The 19,065-nt window shown below is 35.2% G+C and overlaps 1 protein-coding gene and 1 non-coding gene across 3 annotated transcripts in view; both read left to right on the forward strand.

Moving 5' to 3' along the window:
• CERT1 (ceramide transporter 1) overlaps nt 1-19,065 on the forward strand; it is a 109,364-nt gene that overhangs the window by 29,641 nt on the left and 60,658 nt on the right. For both annotated transcript variants that reach the window (XM_044266943.1, XM_044266934.1), the window contains exon 3: nt 6,909-7,025. In XM_044266943.1, coding sequence (XP_044122878.1) covers nt 6,909-7,025 — 117 coding nt within the window. The remainder of the gene's footprint in view (nt 1-6,908; nt 7,026-19,065) is intronic.
• Nucleotides 1,199-1,390, forward strand: LOC122896811. The gene has a single exon (XR_006382439.1). It is a non-coding gene; the product is annotated as a U2 spliceosomal RNA (small nuclear RNA).

A 19,065-nucleotide genomic window follows, 5' to 3' on the forward strand; every position in this document is an offset into this window, starting at 1 on the left:
TTTTTTTTTTTTTTTAAAGAGTTTATTTATTTATTTGTCAGAGAGAGAGGGAGAGAGAGCGAGCACAGGCAGACAGAGAGGCAGGCAGAGGCAGAGGGAGAAGGAGTCTCCCTGCCGAGCAAGGAGCCCGATGTGGGACTCGATCCCTAAAATTTTGTTTATTTATTTGGCAGACGGAGATCACAAGTAGGCAGAGAGGCAGGCAGAGAGAGAAGTGGAAGCAGGCTTTCTGCCAAGCAGAGAGCCTGATGCTTGGCTCGATCCCAGGACCCTGGGATCACGACCTGAGGCAAAGGCAGAGGCTTTAACCCACTAAGCCACCCAGGCACCCTTGTTTTTGTTTTTGTTTTTTTACCCTTGTTTTTGTTTTAAGTGAGCAGAATTAAATGAGTTTTTAGGAGTCTTGAGAGGAAAGAAAAGAATGTGAAAAAATTTTTTGAGGAAATTATAGTAAACTTTCAAAATTTGGTGAGAAATATATAGAGTCAAGAAGCTCAACAAACAACAGGACAAATAGAAACTTAACACATAGTCAAACTGCTGAAAACTTAAGATTAAAAAAAAATCTTGAACACAGCTAGAGAAAAGGACACACAAATGGGGAGATTGAAACTTCTGTACACTTCTCAGGTCATGGAATGAAGGAAAAAAATTATCATTCCAAAGTTCTGTATTCAGTGAAGATATTCTTAAAAAAAAAAATGAAGTGAAATAAAAGATATTTTTAGATAAAGGAAAACTAAGAACCTATGGGCAGACCTGTACTACAAGAAATACTAATGGAACTTTTTCAGGCTGAAGAGTAGTATCCCAAGAGGCAAACTGAGATCTTTAGGAACTAATGAAGAGTATCAGAAAAAGTTCATGTATATTGGTAATTATAGGTTTATTTTTTCTCTTTTAATACTTTTAAGGTACAGAATATTTGTATAAGCCAAGGTCTAAAAAACTGAAGTTGCTAATAACCTCCTCCACCAAGAAAGCATGCCCACATGACTTCACTGATGTGTTAATACTTTCAAAGAAATAGTCCCAATATCATGCAAAATCTTTCCAACGCTTATTATGTTGCTAGCATAACTGAATCCTAAACCTAATAAAAGATATCAGAAGAAAATTACAGCTCTATGGTGGACATAAATAACCATATTCCTTTACAAAATACTAGCAAATCAATAGTTTCTCAAAAGGTTTATGTATCACTTCTCAGCTTTTTTACTTATATAATGTTAGTATCTGTTCTTATCATTTTAATACCTGATGCATTCTATATTCGAGTACATTATAGTAAATGGATTTTTGGAACAGAGAGATGGAAAAGGAGCTTTCTCCATATCCACTTCATGCATCAACCTTATATTGTACTATCTCCAGGAATGGTGCACATCCTCAGGACAAAAAAAAAAAAGAAAAAGGATTAATATGTCATAACCAAATGGACTGTATCTCAGGAATTCAAGGTTAATTTAATCTTTTAAATCAGTCATTGTAATTTGCCATTTTCACAAACTAAAGACAAAAATATATAACAAATTTCAGTAGATGCAGAGCAAAAAAAAAAGCTTTTGACAAAATCGAACATTTATTTAAATTGAAAAAAAATTGTAGGGAGCTAGAAGTAGAAAGGAAAATCATTCTAATGGAGGGCATCTATAAAAACACATATTTTAACCTCATACTTAATGATGAAATAGTCTATGCTTATCTCCTAAGATTAATGTCAGGACAAGGATGTCTGTCCTTATTACTTCAGCATTAACCTTGTTTTGAACATCCTAGTCATTTCAGTATGGCAAGAAAAAAAGATATAAAAAGGCATAAAGATCAGAAAGGCAGAGGGAAACTATTTGCAGATGGCATCAATGTTTTATAGATTCCTTAGGTGGATTATTTAAACAGCTGGTAAAACTACTAAGTGAATTTTGCACAATCATGGAATATAAGGTTAATATACAATTATGAGATATATTATATCCTATAAGCTGTGACATTTTAAAAAATTCCGTGGTCAATAACATAAAAAACACAGTACTTAGGAATCTGTCATTGTGCATTGTACCTGTACAATAGAAACTAAATGAGATCGCAGAGGTAAAGAAGACATGAATAACTGAAGAAATGTTCATGGATTGAAAGGGTCAATATTGTTAAGGGATCACACCATCCCATACTAACCTGTAGAAAACCTATGGAGTTAATACAACCTGGTACTAAATGTGTCTGGAAATATATATGTAAATGCAAAGCTACCTAGATTAGCCAAAGCAATTTTTTAAAGGGTAGTAAAGTTTGAGGATATAACAGTTCATAATTTCAAGACTATTAGGCAGCAATAACTTAGCATTTTTGGAGTAAGCATAGACATTTTTTTTAAAGCTTTATTTTATGTAATCTCTATACCCATCGTGGGACTTGAATTTACAACCCTGCAGATCAAGAGTTGCATGCTCTACTGACCCAGCCAGCCAAGTGCCCCAAGAATAGACATTTAGATCGGTTGAACAGAATAGAGTCCAAAAGTAAGCCTAAACAAGGATGTGGAGTAATTGGATTTCAGTAAACTGCTATACAACTATTTTTGGCAATTCCTGAAATGTATACCTACTTTATGAGTTAGGCATTCCACTCCAAGGTCAGAAGGGAAAATATATATTCATACAAAGACACAAATTTTTACAACAAATATTTCTAAGATAAAAAATCGGAAAAAATTTTCACTGACAGGTGAATAAGCAAAATAAGTTATTTTTATTGAATTCTACTCAGCAATGAAATTGGTAAGACACAACAAAATGAATATATGTACACATATATACATATGTATATGTAGTTATATATATATATAGTTAGGCTGAGTAAAACTACTGAGGCACAAAATAGTACATACTGATTTCATATACATAAATTTATTTGAAAATGCAAACTAATAAGTAGCAGATGAAAGCAGATCTGTGGTTTCTGGAAGATGATGTCAGAGGGATGTTACATAGAGAGGATGAAGAATCTTTAGAAGGAGTCATGTAAATGAAAACCTTTTCATCTTGATTGTGGCAGTGATTAAAATGGATAAAGTTTACTGTACATTAATGATAAAAGTTCATTAAAAATTTGGTTGACTCTGAATTTCTAAGTCTTCTTATATTCATTCTGTCCACTGAGTTTAACCTTTTAGATAGTCTTTTCATTCTACTCTTGCCTCCATCAGAGAAATCTCTTCTAAGCACGCTGTCATACTTTTCTAATGTAGACTTTTTGCATCTTCTCTGTAACTCTGCTTCTGCCATTTTCCTTGTTGTCTTCCTGGGAATCCCTTTGCTGCTGCTTTTCCTGGATCTCAAATGCTTCTTAATGCTCTTGGTTACTCTCTTATTTTGGTGATAGTTATCTACCAGATTTGAAAGGTATTTTTATTTATCTTCATGGTTTAGAGCTATCATACTGATTAAGTGCCCTGGGTGTAAAGTCCTGAAATACCATTACTATATGCCTTTTTTCTTGGACTACTTAATTTTCTCATAGAAGTTTCTTCATACAGGTGGAAGGGGAGAGAAGGAACAAGTGTGGGTGCTGGCTTTCTGGGAGTCAAGTAGGGGAAAGAAATGAATATCAATACTTCCTTATATGAATACTTCCATATCTGGTTTATTTTTTTCCTTTCCCCACACCCACTTTGGTGTAGGATTGTCCCTACTTATTAAACCTGCCTGATACCATCTCTCTGAGAGGTAAGGGTAGGGCCTCTAATATTGCACAGTGGTATAGTGGTAGGTGAGTAGACACACCAGTGCTTGGGATTACTGAGGTTTAACTGCATCTTTTAATGACTCTTGATCGATTCTCTTTTCAGCTATACCGTTGCCTTTACATTTATGGCCACATGATGCCTCTAGTTCCCTTGCTTTTCTTTTTCCATCATTGCATACAGATTGGCTTGATTTCTTTCTTCTTGTAGATGTTTACTTTTCAGCTTTCTCCAGCCTGCTAACTCAGTTACTACATTCCACTTTTAAATCTTAATCAAGAGGTGCCTGGGTAGCTGTTGGTTAAGCGTCTGACCTCAACTCAGGTTATGATCTCATGGTTCTGGGATGGAGCCCAGTGTTGGTTCCCAGCTCAGTGGGAGTTTGCTTGTCTCTCTCCCCCTCTCTCTGCCCTTCCTCCCACTTGTGTGTATGCATTCTCTCTCTCAAATAAGTAAATACAATCATAAATAAATAAATAATGTCAGAAATCTTTATTTTTCTTTGTGGATTTTCCCTATAAAGTTATTTTGATACATATTGGAGACTTTGGACTGAATGTTTGTGTCCTCCCAAAATTCATATGTTGAATCTTTATTTTCTCATTGTGATAGCCTTTGGGAGGTAATTATATTTAGATAAGATCATGAGAGGGAAGCCCACATGATGAAATTGGCACCCTTCTGAAGGGATGAAGAGATCAGAGAGCTCTCTCTCTTTTATAGGAGGACACAGCTGGAAGGCAGCCATCTGCAAACCAGGAAGAGGGCCCTTACGAACACCCCATCATGCTGACACAGTGATCTGGACTTGTAGTCTCCAGAACTGTGAGAACAGTTCACACATGTTGTGAGCTTGGTTGTCTAGACTTCAGTATTTTCTGAAACACATCCTCTTAAGTCTGTCATTTTCTTTGCCCTGTAGCCTTAGCTTGCCTTGCTTTTACACATTTTGGGAACTCAAGGCTTCTGTGTTTACAGACTCTCTCTCACCTGACAGTTGGTGCATTCCTCTTTATGCCACCAACCTGTCAGATTGTTGATGGTAGAACTGGCTACCTTCTTTTGTACATTTTCTGTCAACCACCATCTCTGTGTATAGGTATAACTGTATAGAGATAACTGTGTATCATAGTAATGGGTGACATTCAATTGAAGTTTTCAAATCCGTTAATTCCAGCTTTCTAGACTATCATTTTATTCTATTTCTGTGCAACTTTACCAAAAGCTTGACATTTTCCACATTTCTAAACTTTGAAATAAGGAGAAGAGATCATAATTGGTATACTTGGTAGATACAGAAGTTTGGCAAATTGTACATACTGATTTTAGATTTTATCCATTCACACATAGAAAAGCCTAGTGGTGCATTTCTGCTTTCAGGAATATTTTATTTTATTTTGTTTAAAGATTTTATTTATTTATTTGACAGAGAGCACAAGCAGCAGGAGAAGCAGGCTTCCTGCAGAGCAGGGGAAGCCCGATATGGGTCTTGATCCCAGGACTTCAGGATCATGACCTGAGCCAAAGGCAGTGGCTTAACCAACTGAGCCACCTAGGTGCCCTTCAGGAATATTTTAAATGTAGCACTGTAATCACTGGATATTGTGAGGAGGTTTTGAAGATGTCAAACAGGAAGAAGTATTTGCTGGAAAAACTAGTAAATTTTGAACTAACATGTATTTTATTTTCTAAAGTTTAATGAGGTTACTGAACAATAACACAAACTATAAAATATTTTTAGGAATGGTAGCTAGAAATATAATGAGAATGATTATGAAGTGAAAGTTTAAAAACTTCTGGGCTACTTAGAACAGTAGGCTGGTCAGTTAAATTATTTACTTGGTTCTTCAGATATTATATGTTCTATGCTTCCTTCAAGGAACTTTCAAGTAACTGGATCCCATTCTTAAGACTTGACTATTTGGCATTTCATTAAATTTGTAGTCATTATTGTATTCATGAGTGTTTAAATGTTATCTGTTACGTGTTTCTGTGTTCATAATTACTGAAGCAGAGTATGTGTTCTAGTTTTCTCCTTTTTCTTCTTTCTGTTATATTCTATCTCCCACCATAGTCTGAACTATGATGTTGAGTGCACTGTGATTCGGAAAATGCCTAACTTACATCTTTTAGCCAGTCAGAGCCATGGTTTGTTGTTTTAATCTTAAAAGAGAAACTATTTTGTAATGGAAAAAACATTGTGGAGTTACAATGTTTTTGCTAAACAGATAAGGAGATAAAAGATTGATGCTTTTAAAAGGAAGAAAGAATACAGAGTAAATCTTGGAAATGCAGTATGTAGATTCAGTTCATCAAATAAGTTTATTACTACATTGGCCAGAGAGGACTTTCTCCTCTCTAAGAATAAGATTATTTACAGGAGAAGAAATTGAATGACTTTCTGTACTCTGTCAGGTAGAAGAGGTGGTATATGTGATGTGATTCTGTCATACTTGAGTTCATTTACTGAACAAAAATCAAGGATAGAAAATACTATTTTTATATATTCTTACAAAGAATGTAAAAGACTGAACCAAATGATATTTTTACTAGATGTTTACTTTTTGATGTAGGCGGTTTCTTCTAGCTAACATAGATCTGAGGTAATGTGTATTTTATTTTTGCTTTTCATAGGAAGCCCTGCTGGCTGTTATTATCAAAGGCATTGAAAGAAGTTAATTTGAGATACTTTGAAGGAAATGTCAACATTATTTTATGATACAATATAAAAATATTTTATCACATTTAATTAAATACAACTATTCATGATGAGAATATACTTTTGAATAATGGAGGCAGGGAAAAAAGTAGTAAATGCCTTCCCTAAAACTTATTTTGGTGGGGTTTTTTCATGCTTATGGGCACTTTTCTACTAGTTAAGCTAACTCTAAGCATTTGATGAAAATATTAGAGCTAATTTTGAAATATATTTATGTATCAACTCGTTTGTAGGAATAGTTGAATGAAACTTAGTATTTGATAACTATGCTCTTGTTGTGCTCTTTATCTGAGACATCTTCAAAAAAGTTATTTGAGTAGAAAAATAAAAAAATAACAGGAGTCTCCCACCAGCCAGAATGGATATGTTCATCTTTTTGCTCTTGGGGATAACACTTCCAAGAATATAACTAGCTTTGCTTTTCATTTTCTACTTTTTTCTCCACAGCCCCATGATTTTGATGAATGTCGATTTGATATTAGTGTAAATGATAGCGTTTGGTATCTTCGTGCTCAGGATCCGGATCACAGACAACAGTGGATAGATGCCATTGAACAGCACAAGGTATGGGCTCCAGTGTTTACCTGTTCATGGAGGATTAGGCCAGAGACTGATAGTAACTCCTGTAAAAAGTTTTGAGATGTAACGTGTTATTAAAAAGTTGAACATTATTTGAGTGGTAAAGATTAAAGCATTATAGACACAAGTTTTTGAAATGATTTTTTCCTAATATTTGAGTTGTTCTAAAGAAATTTGTTATGACAAATATTTTTAATTGTTTTTTTTTAAGATCTAATTGGCTTTATTAAACAATTCATGAGTTGGGCAGCATTCCATCTAGCAAGTTGAGAGGTATACCAACAAATGTCCTTCATTGTTAATTAAAACAAATACACCTTTTTAAAATAAAAATATAATATATCTTGATTTTTATACTTAGGATATGCTTCATAGTGAATGCCTTTTGTATTATCTGGATAAAAGGTCCTTGAAATAATACTAAATGTATAACTGTAATATTTAGAAGCTTCAGTGTTAATTTTTATAGTGATCTATAGCCATTTGGATAATTTCGTAGTATAAACGTTTGTAAATCATTTAATTTTTTTCAAATAGGAAGATGTTTAGTAGTAAACCTTTAGGAAAGTATTTCTTACATCAAATGTGTAAGCCACATTCTTGTTATTTAAAGCGTGAATAAGGGGCATCACGGTGGCTCAGTCAGTTAAGCATCTGTCTTCTGCTCATGTTATGATCTCAATTTGAGGTTATGGGATAGAGCCCTATGTGGGCCCCCTCCCTGCTCAGCCCAGAGTCCGCTTCTCCCTTTCCCTCTGCTCCACCCCCATGCTCACTCTCTCTCTCTCTCTCTCCCCCTCTCCCCACCTCTCTCTCAAATGAATAAAATGTTTAACAAAAAAAGTAAGTGCTATGTAGACTAAAGAAATGTGTGATATCAAATCTGCTTATTAGCTATTTTAGTTTATTATGAAAAAACAAGAAGGGATGTAAATTCACGATGCCATTCCTGAGTGTGACTTAAAAGAACTGTGTACTGGGCTGCCTGGGTGGCTCAGTGGGTTAAGCCTCTGCCTTCAACTCAGGTCATGATCACGGTTCTGGGATCAAGTCCCACATCGGGCTCTCTGCTAGGCAGGGAGCCTGCTTCCTCCTTTCTCTCTCTCTCTCTGCCTCTCTGCCTACTTGTAATCTCTCTCTGTCAAATAAATAAAATCTTAAAAAAAAATGATTTACAAATGTTACTCATTCATGTGCTTGTCTGTACTTGTTTGTTTGGGTTTCACAAAGTTGTAGTTGAAACACCTGTTTTGGTCATTTAACAGGTGCAAAAACATGTACCCACACAACACGCACACACTAAAACAAGAAAAACCTGTCTGGTTTGAGGTATTATAGACAAGTTCTTTTTGATAGTGATCATGCATTAGCTTTTATTTCTTGATTATTGATAATGAATTTTTCCTGGCATCAAGAATACTTGCCGTGATGCCCATTTTTTCCCCCTCTGTTTTAGCTTAAGTATTATACTGATTTAAATTGTTTTTTTTGTTTGTTTGTTTTTGTTTTTTTTTGATGTTAGGGCACCTGGCTGGCTTGGTCACAAGAATGTGTGACTCTTGATTGCAAGGTTGTGAGTTCAAGCCCCATGTTGGGTGTAAAGATTACTTAAAAATAAAATTTTAAAATTTTGTGAACGCTATCTTGATTTTATTACTTCAGAAAAGGGTCTAAAAGTGGAAAAAAAGAGAAACAGTTTTATTTAAAAGAGATGAGCTAGAATTCCAGAATCTGAATGCTCTGGATCTAGGCTGCCCTGGATTCAGACACTACATCCTCTGCTATGCACCATATACAACTTTGGGTTTTGTGATAATTTACCTCTTCTTAGTGTGTATAAGGTATACAGGAGGTAATAGATATAAGGTTACTTACCAGAGTGGCTGATATATTTTCTCATTTATGATAGTAGAAAAAGAAAGGGCTTTGGAGTGACAACTGAATTTACTGAATTATACGTGTTGTTTTTGGATGAAGAATTCTGCATTCAGTGAGAGTTACAAAATGTGCACATAAGGAGATAGTATTGTGTATTTAATGAAGCCCAGTCCTCTTACTAATAATTAAAGGTGTTATTAAATAGAACTAATTTTTGTGTTTTTAACTTAGGGCTTAAAGGCTTAATCAGCTGATATAGATTACAGGGCTGGTTTTTTTCTGTTTTAATCAAGCATATTTTATTTTGCTTATTTTTCTTAGTAAAGCCAAACAAGTATTCTCTGCAAATTCCCATTTTGTATTTTTTTCCTTGAGTGGAGAATAATGCATAAAGCTATATTTCTTCCATATCATTGATTTCTTTGCATCTTTGAACAACAGATAGGTACAATTTTGGGGTCTCAGGCATCTGGATGGCTTAGTCATTTAAGCAACTCACTTTTGGTTTTGGCTCAGGTCATGATCTCAGAGTCCTGGGATCAAGCCCCACTTGGTGGGGAGTCTGCTTGAGAATTTTCTCTTTCTCTCTTACTCTCCTCTCTCCCCCCATGCACATGCGCACTCCCTCCATCTCTCTCAGATAAATAAATAAATCTTTAAAAAATAATAATAGGGCGCCTGGGTGGCTCAGTGGGTTAAAAAGCCTCTGCCTTCAGCTCAGGTCATGATCTCAGGGTCCTGGGATGGAGCTCCGCATCACTCAGCAGGGAGCCTCCTTCCCCCCTTCTCTCTCTGCCCGCCTCTCTGACTACTTGTGATCTCTGTCTATCAAATAAATAAAATCTTTAAAAAATAATAATAATAGTAATAATCTTTGGGTCCAGAGCAGTGTGACTTAAACTGAGAGAACAGTTTGGGTGAATTTAAGTTCTTAGAAAAAGATTAAAAAAAAAAAAAAGATTCAGCAGCAGGATTTCAGATACATTGTATAGACTTTTCATTTCTGATTTCTAAGAATAGTTGATTCATAGACAGTGAAGGAGATACCATGTTAATTGTTATTATTAAGTTATTTAATTGTACTATAAGTTAAGTGATATATGCCAACTAAGCAACATATCAGTGAAAATTTAAATTGAATATGAATTCCAAAAATAAATTGATTTGCTGAACTAATTTTTAGGAGGGAGAAAAATCAAATGTGATCACCACATGTATTGAACAAATTTTTTCCCCATAGACCAGGAACAGGGAGGTAGTGAGGAAATGTTTCCTAATTCATTCTTCAGTATCACTAAAGAATATTGAATGTAGAACCTAAATTTAGTAATTTTTTACTATTTATGCATGCATTGTTATATTGATAATTTGTAATTAATAGCAAATAGTTAAAACGTGATGATGATGATAGCAACAACAGTAAGAGCTCCTGCTTACTGAGGATCATCCAAATACTGCTTACTGCATTATATATTTCATGTGTTTATTTTCTCCCTACTCTCCTAAGAGGTGAGGGAAGTGCTATTTTATATACAGGAAACGAGGTTTAGATTAAGTAACTTGCCTGAGACTCTACTACCTTTTAGTTCATGGTTTCTTTGGATTCAATTTTATGTTAATTCTGCTTTCTATCAGTTCCACTGGTAAACTGAGTATTTGGAGGGGCGACTTGGTGGTTCATTCAGTTAAGCATCCAACTTTTTTCTTTTTTTTTTTTTAAAGATTTTATTTATTTATTTGACAGAGACCACAAGTAGGCAGAGGGGCAGAGAGAGAGGGGGAAGCAGGCTCCCTGCTGAGCAGAGAGCCTGATGCGGGGCTCGATCCCAGGACCCTGAGATCATGACCTGAGCCAAAGACAGAGGCTTAATCCACTAAGCCACCCAGCTGCCCCAGCATCCAACTTTTTATTTCAGCTCAGGTCTTGGTCTGAGGGTCGTAAGTTCAGGCCCTGCTTTGGGCTCTGTGCTGGGTGTGGAGCCTACTAAAGAAGAAAAAAAAGAAAGACAAGTGAATATTTGGAAAAAATTCCCATAAGCTTACCTTCTGTAGATTAGATTGTATCATTTGAGTTCCCCCATTATGTGTGCAAGACAACTAGGAACTCATCTTTCTGCCCTTGGGCTGTCAAAAAGAGCATTATATTATTTTGACTAGCATTTGGTGTATTCTGAGGTCTAATAATTATGGGAATGAATCCTGGCACTACTGCTTATGCTACTTAATAGCTGTGTGACCTTGATAAGTTACTTGGAGGAAAGATGACAGTATGCTGTTTGTGTGCCTTCCTCCTCATACCACCCTCACCACCCTCACAAAAACAGAACAAAAACAAAACAAGCAAAATAACTCTGTCATGATAAACCAAAATTGTTGTACTACAAAGTTGATGAGTTCCCTTTCTTCCAGCTCATAGAGTTCTATTTACAGTTACTTCCTCATTATACCAGCTGCCATTATTATGACACCAGACACTTGGAACAGAAGGCCTTTTTCTCTTCTGATGTCATCAGATGGGACTGCATTCCTTTTCTTGCTCTTAAGCCTTTGTTAGGGATTCCCTGACAGGTTTTGTTTTTTTTTTAATTATCTGGAAGAAGTTGGAGGTTTCTGTTCTTTCCTTCCCATGTGGCCCTTTTACTCATTCTAATAACTGTGTATATTAATCTGTTTAACACCCCCACATACTCACATACACCAAAAGTTCTATCTTATAGGACTTCTTTAACGATAGTAATGTTGTAGTGGTAATAGCTAACGTTTTTGAGAATTAATGTATGTCAGATAATGGGGATAAACATACTTTATCTCTTCTTACTCTCATAGTCTTACAAGGTTAACATTATCCTATTTTTATAGATGAAGAAATTGAGACACAGGTTAAGTAATTTGTCCAAGGTCAATTTGCTAATTAGTAAAGGAGCCAGCATTTAGACCCAGGTCTTTCTGACCTGAGAACCCGAGCTTTTGGCCAACAAGTCCTTTTGCCATCCTATAAGTATGTATTTATGTGAAATATATTTTGTTGACTTAAACTGTCAGACTTCTTGAATCACAATATTCCCATGGTTTTTTTGTTTTTTTGTTTTTTATAAACATATATTTTTATCCCCAGGGGTACAGGTCTGTGAATCACCAGATTTACACACTTCACAGCACTCACCAAAGCACATACCCTCCCCAATGTCCATAACCCCACCCCCCTTCTCCCAACCCCCCTCCCCCCAGCAACCCTCAGTTTGTTTTGTGAGATTAAGAGTCACTTATGGTTTGTCTCCCTCCCAATCCCATCTTGTTTCCTTTATTCTTCTCCTACCCACTTAAGCCCCCATGTTGCATCACCACTTCCTCATATCAGGGAGATCATATGATAGTTGTCTTTCTCTGCTTGACTTATTTCACTAAGCATGGTACGCTCTAGTTCCATCCATGTTGTCGCAAATGGCAAGATTTCATTTCTTTTGATGGATGCATAGTATTCCATTGTGTATATATACCATATCTTCTTTATCCGTTCATCTGTTGATGGACATCTAGGTTCTTTCCATAGTTTGGCTATTGTGGACATTGCTGCTATAAACATTCGGGTGCACGTGCCCCTTTGGATCACTACGTTTGTATCTTTTTCCCATGGTTTTTGTATGTGTTCGTATCTCTAGTGTTTATTTTAGACCATAAGCTCCTTAAAGATTTAGATACACAACTTTGTAGGAATCAGCAAAGCATTATTGATTTTCTAGTTGAAATAATTTATAGTATTTTGTAAAGCAGATTTTGTGGGGGAAATTTATGATTTGTGAAGTTTTTGTTTTTCTTTTAATCTTCATGTTTGGTGTTAAAATGATTTTTGACAGAAATACAGTAGGTTCTGTATTCTCTGTCTGGTGTTGTTTTTTCTCCTTTGTATTCATTCCAAAAATAACTTGCTCACTAGAAGAAAAGTTTTAAAAAGATGATTCTTTGATTTAAATGTTTTCATTATATTCGAAGTTGCATAATTAGTTGTGACAGTAGTCAGTGACCCTTGTGAAAGAAAGATATTCCTGAGGTCATTCTTAAATTCAAAGATTCTATTTCGATACTGAGGGGCATATGTATACCAGATCAGTAATTTTATTTTGAAATAGTGTGGTTGCTTTATTGTGTGGAGTGCATTCGTATTCTGCATTTCTCCTTAAGATTTGAGACACTACTAAGAAAATGATTTTTATTTTATTTTATTTTATTTTTAGAGAGAGAGAGTGAGAGCAAGCAAGAGAGCTAGCAGGGGGAGGGACAGAGGGAGAGAGCAACAGAAAATCTCAGGAGGCTCCCCGCCCAGTGGACTCTATCCCATGACCCTGAGATCATGACCTGAGGCGAAATCAAGAGTTGGACCCTTAACCAACTAAACCACCTAGGCACCCCTAAATAAGTGATATTTAAAGACAAGGTTTTTGTTGCTGTTTTTTTAAATCTCTAGCCATCCCTCATGTGTCTTGAGATCAAATGAGATGGTGTTTGTGAAAGTTACTTGAAAACTAAAAGCTATATGAATGTAAAGATTAAGATGTTTTTATTTGGGTTAAACATATTTTTCTTCTAGATGTGTCTGTGTATTATCAAAAGACCTCAGTGAACATTTTTTGCATGATTAGCTTTTCAAAGAAGTGTGATTATTTAAAAGAATCATAGGATTATTCCTACCATGTGATTTTGACTAAGCATAGTTTCTTTTTACCATGAAAGAAATATACTCCCCCACCTCTCAAAAAACCTAGCAGGAGGACTGTCGTAGTACTGGCAGATTTAAGAATCATGTTGAAAAAGTTACATGCTCTTTGGCTCTGACAGTTTGTTTGTGGTAATCATGACATTCCTTTATTTCTATAAGGGAGAACCTTAGTAGATCTGAAATTTTGGTGATCATGGGTCATGCAGACTTTCCCTACATTTTGGACATTATCCAAGACATGAGGAATCATAGGAAGATACACAGTAAGGGAGGAAGAATCCAAATGATAATTATTTTAAGTGTTTATTTTCCATAATAGGAATCTGCAGGCAGGTGTTTTATCATTTAATGTTTATAGATTTATCGGTATCCCTTTGTGAAGGCCCACTAATTCATATCTGAAGCTCTGTTGAATACTTTCAGAAGAAAGGTTTATTCTCAGCCTGAGAAGTATAGGGATTTCTGAGGAAATGAGATGCAAAACAACTTTTGAGATGAAGTTACATATTTGCCTGAAATGAGATGGAGTATGAAAAAACTTTCTTACCAAAATATTCTCATGGTTGAGCCACCTAAATGATGCCCAAGACTCACTTCAAAGACCTCTTAAAAACTGTGTTGTTCTTTGACATAATGAAATAATTTTTCTCATGCTATCTCTGAGACAACCTGATCTTGGTGCTTTTTCTCTATTTTTAAGAGCAGTTTCTGCTTATTTGACACTTTAATTTCTTTTGTCTTAAATTTGACATAAGCTTATTAGGAAACTATTTTAAAATAGCTATATGGCAGAATATACTTGTTAGTTCTTAGCACTTCTTAAATATCTAGGTCATATAAAGTCATATCTCTGCCATATTTAATCAGCTGTAATAACTGGAAAATGTCCTTAACAGATACTAGAGATTCTTTCTGTATTTGTCTGCTTTATAAATGATTATCATAAAACTTGACTTTGTATTTTGAGTCTGGTTTACTTGGCAAAGACTTAAGAATGCAAATATAACTTTTTAACCACATTTTCACTTTTGTTTTTATTTATGTAAGTGATCTCTACCTCCAAAATGGGGCTTGAACTCAAGAGCCCGAGATCAAGAGTCACACACTCCTCTGACTGAGCCAGCCAGACACCCTATTGTATTATTCTTTGTATAAGTAATTTCATGTGATTTGTGGATTACATCAGTTTTCCATTTACCTATTTGCACCATATCATGGTGACAGAGGGAAGAAGATGGAATCAAATTTTACTTTTCCTTTACATTAATGAGTTAATTTTTGAGAGAAGTACAAGTCTAGCAGCTGCCAGAGCAGTCAAGGATCTGTCATTTTTCTCATGTAAGTTGTAGAAAAACCAAGTAGTTGGGAACACAACTGGACTACATTAACTAACTAGCAAAAAACTTCCTTATGTTTCTGGATGTTTCTCCCATTAAGGTTAAGAATTTGGTCACTTCCTACCAGTACGAGTTAGTTTAGTTGCTAAATTGCTTATACTGGTAATCTATACATGGTTAGTAAATTTTCTTTTAACACCTAAATATAGATCCTACACACTGTCAGCCAGCACTTTCGAGGTTTGAGGTGATACCAAGGAAAATAAAATACCAACTTTCTTTAATATTCTTAGGGTTCTGGAATAAAAATAATTTAACTTTGTAAGTTTTTGTTACTTGGATTTTTGAAAGCTGACTTTGCCTGAGCTGACATCTGCATTTTGTACTTCCATATGATGCCTAAATACTCAATAAAGTATATCATATACTTTATACTTTTCCATATGATAAAGCATATCATATAGAAAAGAGGGAATGTCATTAATTTATATCAGCCATGTTTTTTTTAATCTGTGGAAGGTCTTTATCTTTTACCAAGATAGTAAAAGAGGAATCCAAGGATTTTACGTTAGGGAGAAAAAGAAGATATTTAGGTAGCTAATCATATTAACTTTGTAGCCAGTTGGGATATAGCCAACAACATTTTATGTCAGAAAGATAGGGACTGGGGCACCTGTGTGGCTCAGTGGGTTGAGCCTCTGCCTTTGGCCCTGGTCATGATCTCAGGGTCCTGGGATCAAGCCCCACACTGGGCGCTCTGCTCAGCAAGGAGCTTACTTCCCCCCTCTCTCTCTGCCTGCCTCTCTGCCTACTTATGATCTCTCTCTCTCTGTCAAATAAAATCTTAAAAAAAAAAAAAAAGAAAGAAAGAAAGAGAGACAGGGACGTTTCTACAAATCAGTAAGCAAAGTTTACACAGCTCAAATTAAAACAAAAATAGCGAAAGACTTGAACTGGCACTTCATAAAACAGTATATTCAAATGGATAATAAACATATAAAAAGGTACTCTGTGCTGTTAGTCATCAGGAAAACACAAATTTAAACCACAGGAGGTACCACCTTCTACCAGGCAGTATAACTTTAAGAAATAAAAAGAAAAAAAAGGACTTAATATGATGTGTTGATGAGAATGTGGAGCAACAGGTGTAAAGTGGTACAAACACTTCGGGAAACACTTTTGCAGTACTACTAACACTGAACATACTTGTCCAGATCAGATGAATATTGAAAATTCGAAAAGATTACACAAGTATTGATTGATGTCATAGGTCCATTTATTTTAATTAAGGTTTTTAGGTTACAGGGAATACAAGCCAACCCATGTTGATCTTGAGAAATGGGAATATTGCCGTGAACCAAGAAAAATTATAATGCACTACTTGCAAAGAAAACTGGACCTGTATACTTAACTCCGAGTGGTCTTATTAACAAAATTCAGTTACTCTCCTCTATCATCTGCCTCCCCCACCTACAATTAATGTAGCTTAGTTTCATTTTGTTCTTTTCTCTCTTTCATAGTTCCATTTATCAGTAACTTTTGCTCTCCCATTCTACTCTTGGTTTCTTTTTTCTTGGCTTGTCATGACTTTTTCCTGTTTGGCTTCTTTTCAGCTTTAGCTCCTACTGCTAACTGCTCAAATCTCTTGGCATTTCTCAAAGTGAATGTCTTAAGAAAATTTGATTGCCTGTTCACTCCAGGTTACTATGAATTGGCCACTTTTGGTCCATTTATAATAAATTACGTATTTACTTGTGCTTAAAAGGTAAGGTGGGATCGGCAGTTATACAAATAATAATGTTCTGAAAATGTATAGTTTTGTATAGCATTTACCAAATTTGCAAGTATTTATAATACCATACATTTGCTGACATGGGAAACAAAGGCAAAAGAAAAAAATTAAATGGCCTTACTGCCTACAGCCCATTGACAAGTCCTTGAAAAGGCAGAGTGACATTTGAGGAACTCAGCTACCTCCATGTTAGTACTTTGCTAAGTGCGAAAAGATAATCTTATCTTAACATTATCCTGATCCTCCAGGATCCTATGAATCTCCTTTAATGTACAGAAATTACATTGGAAACTACCTTTATCTCTTACCCCCCAGGGTACATGTTGGCAGTCCTCCTCCAAGCATATGCTCCCCTGTTATACTTCTGAAGGGCCTCATGACTAAGGTTTTACTAGGCAGTGATAAATGACCTTTTCCTGACAATAGCCAGCCCCCTCAGCGTTCTGGAAACTTTGTTTCCAGAATCCCTTGGAGGCTTTTGCCTTCTGTAACCCCCTCCCAGCTTGAAGGTACATAGTCAGTCACACATCACAACCTCAGTTCAGCTCTTGCTGCCCACCAGGTTCTGTCTCTGTGCTTTAATAAAACTGCCTTTCTGCACCACAGACATCTCAAGAATTCTCTCTTGGCCTTCAGCTCCAAACTCCATTTTCTACGTCTCTTGCCAGTAACAATTTAGATGAATATTACTAGATTTTCAGCTTATTTTTCTATCCTTTATTAGTCTATAGTTAGCTTACAAAATATTTCTTTAGATAGGAAGGATTTTTAAAAGATAGTTAATCTAGAGTTCAATAGCTGTCATATCATTACTGTAGAAAATATTAAAATGAGGCTTTATGCTACAAAAGTCTTCTTTTTTTTTTTTTTTTTTTTTTTTACTGTGTATTTGAATTTTTATTTAATCAGGAGGAAATATTTCTGACAGTCACCAAGACAGATGGGATTCTGTTTTTTTCTGTTTGATGTACAAAAGTAGTGGTGGGTGGCATGGCTTACACATTTGACATCAGTGAAAACTATTCTCTAATTTTACTTACTGAGTTTATTGGACATTATCTGGGAGAAAATGTTTTTTTAAAAAAAATCAACACAAAACTGCTCTTTTCATCAAATCTTTTTAACGCGTAGCTTTAAAAAATTTTGCTCACCTGGTCTTATTGTCTGGTAAATATTCTGGGTTGATTTGGAATTGAAGGATGAAAGAAAACTTTGGGTTAGAAACAGTAAGAATAGGTAGCAAAATAAGTGAATATCCTACAGGTTAAAATGTTATCCTAGTTGAAAACAATTCTTGCCATTTTTCATTCACAGAAAGCCTATGACCTTGACAGATGAGATAAGATTGTCTGTACAAGTTCTGTCACTGTTCATTTCCTAGACACTTTTTCTTTTCAAAAACATTCCTTTGATCTGTAGAGGGATAGAGGTGTAATTAGGTATTGTCATCATTTAATTCCCTTTCTTTATTTTCCCATTGCTTTTCTTTAGTTCTGGTCACTGAGTGACTTGTTTGGGTAAATTCTCCAGCTTTCTAACTAAAATGCTTTGTCGTATAGCCAGAGTAATCCTTTAAAAATAGATATCTGATTCTTTATTTCTGGTTTTAAATCTCGTTTGGCTTCCTATTTCCCATAGGATCAAGTCCATATTTTGCTTATAAGGTACTTTAGAAGGAGAAGTAGTATTACACTAAACTCCTGTCATATTCATTTACTATCCATTATTTAAAATGTGTTACATCAGGTTTGCTCTAATGGGAGTCTTTTGTTCTAACATATGTCTGTTGTAAGGAGATGTTACCTGTTTTGAAATAGTGGAACTTAAAGAAATAGACAAGGAAATAAGAAGTGTACCTCATAGTGAAGAAATCTTTAATACTTTGTAATATTTATATTATAAGTGCTTGATAAATGTTAAATACTATATTCCCCCTTCAACCCTAATATAGGCAGGATATTCCTTTATATTACTACTCTAGAAACACTTTGTAGGGGAAAATAAATTAAAAAAAATCTAATAGCAAATGTAACAAAGTATCACTACTACTCTTTTAACTTACTTTATGGTTTGCCCCCCAAAAAACAAGCCAATGCCTGTTTTCTTTCAGAAGAAAGCTCTGTAGGCATGGGATTAAAAAGTCATAATTCTGTTCTTTTTATAGAATTGCAAAGAGGGGACAGTGGCAAAACTTACTATTTATTTGTTATTGTTAAAGTTTACTATTTTAGTTGCTGTTGCTTTTTGAATACCCTCAAGTGTTCCAGAAATTGAAAAAACAGGTTTTACAATGTTTAAGAAGTA

This window comes from Neovison vison, chromosome 1 (genome assembly GCF_020171115.1).
Source record: "Neovison vison isolate M4711 chromosome 1, ASM_NN_V1, whole genome shotgun sequence".
In the NCBI taxonomy this organism is placed as follows: Eukaryota; Metazoa; Chordata; class Mammalia; order Carnivora; family Mustelidae; genus Neogale; species Neogale vison.